We start from the raw sequence: 6,816 nt of genomic DNA on the forward strand, positions 1-6,816 counted from the left end.
TAAAATGAACATTAAAGGCATTTAAAACCTCCTCCCAAAAACCAACCATATTGATCCAGAAATTTTTAAACAAGAATCTAGAAGGTTTTTTAACCCACTTATCAGCAAATAAAATTAAAGGAGAATGGTCCGAACAATGCGTAGGTAAGACTTTATAAAAAGCTTTAGGAAATCTAACAAGCATAGAATCGTTGATTAACATTCTATCTAATTTAATATGAATGGGGGATTCAGTCCTTTGATTAAACCAAGTGTAGAAAAGCCCTACCGAAGCTAAGTCTAACACACCACAATCAAAAATAATATTATTAAGCTCACCCAACTGGCTATTATGAACTTGATGACCACCAGACTTTTCTTCTTCATTTCTATAACAGTTAAAATCACCCATGATAACCCAGGCTGTGGATGGATCAGGGGTTAAACTCCTCAGCTGATTCCATAAAATACTCCTATCAGAGGCATTATTAGCAGCAGCTGATTCCATAAAGACATTGATTACCAAACATCTTTTAGGAGCTAGTTGGATTCAAGTGGGATTTAACAAATCTTGTATATCAAGATTTGCTAAATATCGAAGATGTAATATTGAAAACTTTTTAGTAAGAAAGATGTTAAATACTTGATTTAATATAGAAAAATATAATTTCTAAAACTATTTGTTCTAAGTAAAAGTTAATATTTAAAAAAATATATAAATTTATAAAAAATAAATTACAAAACAATATGCAATATGCTTATGTAAACTTATGTAAAAAAAATCAAATTTAGATTAAAAATTTTCTTATGAAGAATTATAATTATTTTTTATTTAAATATTAATTTAATAAACTTATGTAAGCAATATGCTCTTATCGATTAACAAATTAATATTTTCTCTTTAAATAAGTTATTCTTACTTAATTTAATCATTGATTTAAATATTAATTACCTATTTTACATTAACTTAAATATAAAATGATAGATATATGTTTAAATTATAAAACATTGTTTAAGTTAAAATAAATTTTAAGTTAAGAAAATATTTAGAAAAATAAAGTTAACAAATTTTGCCAATTTTGCGGGTGTGGGGGCTGGGTCTGGTTATGCAGAAAACGGGAGGCAGGTTTGCATTTTCTTAACAAACGCGGATGGGCTTTGCGTCTTCTTAAGAAAATGCAATCCTGCTTTGCATTTTCTTCAGAAAATGCAATCCTGCAATCCTGCTTTGCGTTTTCTTCAGAAAACGGGATCCCACTTCCCTTTTCTGCTCCTTTTTAAATTCATTTATTTTTATGCTCCTATTCTTAAAACAATGATGAACTTTGCTCCTTTTAAAAGTTCCCCCCCAATTAAATGCGTCCACCACCTGCTGCAATGCTATTACTGTAGTGCTGAAAGAATTTTGGATCCAATGCACATCTTGCAAACAACATCACATAACAATGTTTATAGCTAATTAAATTGATATTCAAAAAATGAATAATCAAGCTGATTAATAGTCCATCCCTACTTAAGCTTCGTTTGAATCAGTTTTTGTCGCTATTTTATACTATCTTAAAGAAAATTTTTGTACTAAGGTTTTGTTTGAGACTACTTTTTATCAACTTTGTTATTATTTTAAAAAAAAATACTATATAAAACAGTAAGAAAACTGTCACGACAAAGCCTAAAAAGCTATTTTAGAAAACAATAAAAAAGTAATTCCAAACGAAACTTTAGGCTTAATTTAGGATAGCATTTTGTTGCTTTCTAAAGAAGCTTTCTAGTATAAAATTTTTTACTAAACATTTATTTTAGAAAGCCTGAAAAAAGTCGTTCCAAATGAAACCTTAATGATTAGCACAAACCTATAAAATTTTACTAATTCAGTTAGGCAAAATGAAAGCAAATAAAAAAAAGGAGAAAAAAAAAATAAGAATGCCAACATATATTGTACTGCTATTATTTTATCTCCTCTAAATTAATTAGTTTGGTTAATAATGAAAAAATGATTACGTACTTGAAAGCAAATGTGCACAAATTTGGTATATATATATATATATATATGAGTAGCAATCAAATATTCAAATGAAGCCTATATATAAATTCATTTGATGAGTACTTTTACTTGCTAAAAAAATCGCTCTGACATAATTTTTAATATCTTAACTTGCACAAAGATTGAACATGCAGACAAAATAGAAATTACAAAAGGCACTAGAAAGTTTTACATGGAAAAACAAAAAAAAAATGAAAATGAAAAATCACGATGAATGATCCAATTAAAATAATCCACTATATTTGATACATTTGAATAAAATTGGAAAATTTTGTCCGGAATTCATAACTCACCATCTAATAGTTTATAATGGTCCCATTGATCATAAATTATTTACTCAATATTATAGTGCATTAATGACCTCAAAATTGAATGGTCATTAGCTCATTAGATTTATTTCGTTGATATGCCTATCTTGATTATATCCAAGCAAGAAGGCCACGTGGTCATGCCATAAATGATGAAGTTTTCATATTTGCTTCAAGTACTCTATTAGATTCATTTGGATCAAATTGGATTACTAGCAGTGTCATGGGATCATCTTCTTGGGATGTTTTGTTCAACTATAAATTTGTTAAAGTTGGATTTCAGATGATATTATATTTGATTCTAAAATTTTTTAGTTCAAACAATATTTTGAAATTCATGCTTATCTAGTAGAATTTATGGAGATATATCAAGCATAACAATACATACATATTAATATTGATATAACAACATTAATTGTAAATTAATGCATATATTAAGGATAAATAGTTTACATTAATTCAATCAACTTATGCAACTCATCATAGTGTATTAATTAGGAGTTTTATCTATCAATTAAGATGTCTTAAATTCAAATATTGCCTTTTACATGAATTTGATTGACCTAAATGCTAAAAAGAAAAAAAAAATCAATCAACTTCACATATTTGTGCCCACTAAGCACGCCTATAAACCAAAAAAAGAAGCAGGCAAAAGATTCTCATCCCGGCATGAACCTCCCAACTTTAAATCCAAATCCCAGAGAACAAAAACCAGCAAACAATACAGAGAAGTGGAGATCACCGCCACTCTCAGGCTTCGTTTGAGACAGTTTTCATTACTCTATGAAATTTTTTGCTAAAAAACTGCTGTAAAAAGTAGAAAGAAAGTTGTTCGGTCTCTCACAAACGCGAATAAAAGAAAGGAAGAAACCCAGAATATTCAACTTAATTATCTATATATCTACGTAAAAACCCAAATCAAGATTCCGCTGATTACCGATACCACCCTGATCATCTCAAAGTGGACACAATGGCAAGCGCAATCTTCGCCATCCGTTCAAATCCCCTGTCGTCCTCCGCCATCGGTGAATTCATATTCTCATCCCCAAACGCATCCTCGCAATTCTCCGCCGCGTCTACCGCCGCGCTCAGAAATGTAACGGCGTCGGGGTAATTTCTTGATTCAATCCCGGCAGAAGCTTCCCTGAGATGATCGGCAGCGTCGGAGTAGACATCGAGACAGACGCTAAGGCAATCGGAAGTTTTGGGTTCGGGACCCTCGTCAATCAGCTTCTGCACTTTCGCTGCGGTGCTCGTCGCGTTGACGATCGACAGGTGAGTGGCGATGAGGGCGAGGCCGTGGAGGTCGGCGGAGCGGCTGGAGGGGTCGGTGCTGAGAGAGGAGATGCAGATGTCAGGGGTGAGGTCGGAGCGGGAGGCGGTGATGGAGCGGCAAGTGTCTTCGAGGAGGGTGGCCGAGGAGGAGGGGAGGTGGAGGAGGAGGAGGAGGAGGAGGAGGAGCGGTTGTATAAGACAGGCCAAGGAGTGCATTATTGCCATTTTGGCTTTCGGGGTTGCGTTGCTCGCTCTGCAACTGGCTTGCTTTGCCTTGCCCGTCCTATTTATGGGATTCCTGCGAAATTTGTGGCCAGCAATGTATTATTTATGCGAGTTAAATATAATTTTAAAAGTTTATATTTAATCTATATTAAAAATATTTTATTTATGATTTTATACATCAAAACAGACTAATTCATAACAGGAACGGTTTGAAATTCCTTTTTATTTTTTGTTTGTTAATGTGGATATAAAAAGAAATTTTGTTTGATATCTTAGAAAATTTAAGGGGAGTATGTAATTAATATAAATTATGAGGAGTAATATGAAACAAATAAAATTTAAATAAGATGAAAACCCTAAAAATATTTGACTGTTCATATTTTATTAATTAAAAGCTTGGGGCATTGCATATAGATGGGAACAAAATTAATTAAAGATAAAATCGGACAAGTGGCTACACGAAGGCTATATATGTATGCAATTGTATTAATGCACCAATGGCGTTGTTGAGCATCAGTAATTCGCACGACCACCCAACTTGGTCCCCACTCAGCCCTGCATCTCCTCAAATGGGAACGTCACAGGCAGGTTTTGAAAGTAAATAGTATTTTTCTTAATTAAAATAAAACATTTAAAATTATTAGTGGAGACTGGAGAGTATATCTGTAGTTTATTAAAAAAATGTTAGAATATTATGATATAATTTATATTATCGTAAATTTAATATTTATTAGATTATTTTAAAATTAATACTGTAAATGAAGAATTTTTATTGTACTAATTTAAAAATAATTTTATTAGTTTTAAATTCATCTTAATATAAATTATATTAAATTCTTTGTGATATAGTTTTATTTTTTTTTAAATAAATATAATATAGAATGATCTAATCTTCATTCATGATCAAATGAGCATATATTCAACCCATAAAATTATTTGGCTCGAGCCAATTTAAGTTTTTCTTTGAGATTTTTTTTTTTGTTATTTTAATTTTCAGATAACAATCATAATTGGAGGAGCTATAGTGGAGAGCCCGAGGGCCATAGACCACACTGGCATGAGACAGCATGGATTTTTTTAATGAAATGCTAAATAAGAAAAAATAAAGTTTTTAAAACAAAAATCCTAACAATCGCTTGAAAAGTAAGTTGAGTAATGCTGGCTCCCTGTGTTGTCCCTTTCTACTCCTCCGCTTCTTTCTCTCAAGAAATTTCAGCACATTTTCCGACGGTAATTTCGTTGGCCCTTTCGACGAGTGCTATTTAACTGAAAAATCCTTCAGAAATTCTCAATTTTCCTGTAGTGTGACAAGTATCTTTTTTTTTATTAAAAAAGAAAAAGAAAAATTACTACATCTTATTCATATATAAGGGACTAATATTTATTTACTTTATATTTATAAGCACTTTAAATGTGTTATGGCTCTTTGAAATATATTTAATTTTGTATAATATAGATTTTAAAGGACAAAAAAAAAACAAATTAGACCTCATCTTTACCACTAAGATTGTCAAAAATACGCTATGTTTGTATTCAGCTTGATACATAATTTTTTTAAAAAAAGGCTTTATACATAATTAGTTCAATCATCTATTTAACGAGGCAATATTTAGTATGTATATATATATATATATATATAAAATTAAAATATGGCAAAGAAATCTCACTTTAAAAATAAATGAAACCAATTCTACACATTTTCTCTCAAATCCTTTAATGAAATCTACAAATTCAAATGGTGTAAGATAGGAATATTATCAAATTCTCCATATTTCTTTTTGCTACTTTGGCATGCTATCAAAGTGTAGCAATTCGATAATAAACATATCAAGTTTGGAAATTGTTTGGTCGTCCAATTTATGGTTCAAACTTTTTCAAAGATGCTTTAGGTCTTCAATTTGGACTCGGATTGAGTTGAAAATTGTGTCATTGGAGTTGTCTTTTCAAGACGTTTAGTTCGACTGTAAGTTTGTTTTGATTAGAGTTCATATGGTTATGAATTTAATTTTAGAAGTTTCAAACTTAATTTTATCTCGAGACTTGTGTCCGATGAAGATAACTTGTGATTATAAAAACTCTTTTTCAGTCAACTTTTACTCAAAATTAATGCAATGACATTAAAAGTGCACTGATGTGATTCTAAATAATTTAAATCAAGCATTCAAAAATATAGTTGAAAATTCCATAACAAAAATTGAGGCAATTATTTTCAAATCTTCTATGAAATTTTCTCATTATCTTTTCTTTCAGTTATCACAATCACACATCACAACCGATTGGTGAAGCATGATTTATGAAAAAAAAAAAAAGGCTACCTTAAAAACGAGCAAGTCCCAACAAAGAATGGCCAGTAACCTGAATTAATGTTCTAACAGAAACAAACGTCTGATCGGTGTGGGCGAAGTCGAAGAGACTGGACAGCAAGGAACACCGTCGAAGCAGATGAAGTCGAAGAGCGACGAATAGGCAAAGAAGAGGAGAATCAACCCAGAGGAAGTAGCAACGAAATGCATAGGCGGATCCAACCAGAAGGAACATCGGCAAAGCAGGCAAAGTTGTAGAGCAAGGGGCGTCGTCGAAGTGATCAAAGTCAAAGAGCAACGAACAAGCAATGGACCTCTTTGAAGCAGTAGAACTCAAAGAGCTACGAATAAGCCATAGAAGAGGAAAATAAAACCCAATCACTTAAGTAGGACGCTTTGTGACAGAATTTCATCGGATATTTATGCCGAAAATTCGGCCGCAAATTCTCTCAGTAAATTCCAGCACATTTTCCGCTGGTAATTCCTTTGGCCGTTCCGACGAGTGCTATTCAACTGAAAAAATTCGTCAGAAATTCTCATTTTTCATGTAGTGTGACAAGTATCTTTTTTTCACTAAATGGAAGAAAAATTGCACCATCTTATTCAAATATAAGGGACTAATATTTCTTTACTTTATATTTTTAAGCACTTTAAATGTGTTATGACTCTTTAAAATATATTTAAT

General features: G+C 31.6%; 1 protein-coding gene across 1 annotated transcript; it reads right to left on the bottom strand.

Moving 5' to 3' along the window:
- Nucleotides 1-2,990: 2,990 nt before the first annotated feature.
- LOC110108579 (putative invertase inhibitor) lies at nt 2,991-3,889 on the bottom strand. The gene has a single exon (XM_020839272.2). It carries the CDS (start codon nt 3,826-3,828, stop codon nt 3,280-3,282), a length of 549 nt encoding a protein of 182 aa, XP_020694931.1. The 5' UTR covers nt 3,829-3,889; the 3' UTR covers nt 2,991-3,279.
- Nucleotides 3,890-6,816: the final 2,927 nt, after the last annotated feature.

This window comes from Dendrobium catenatum, unplaced genomic scaffold (assembly GCF_001605985.2).
Source record: "Dendrobium catenatum unplaced genomic scaffold, ASM160598v2 fragScaff_scaffold_923, whole genome shotgun sequence".
Taxonomy (NCBI): domain Eukaryota; kingdom Viridiplantae; phylum Streptophyta; class Magnoliopsida; order Asparagales; family Orchidaceae; genus Dendrobium; species Dendrobium catenatum.

Coding starts and splice junctions, on each gene's coding strand:
- LOC110108579 (XM_020839272.2), bottom strand. CDS start 3,828: ATGGCAATAATGCACTCCTTGGCCTGTCTTATACAACCGCTCCTCCTC.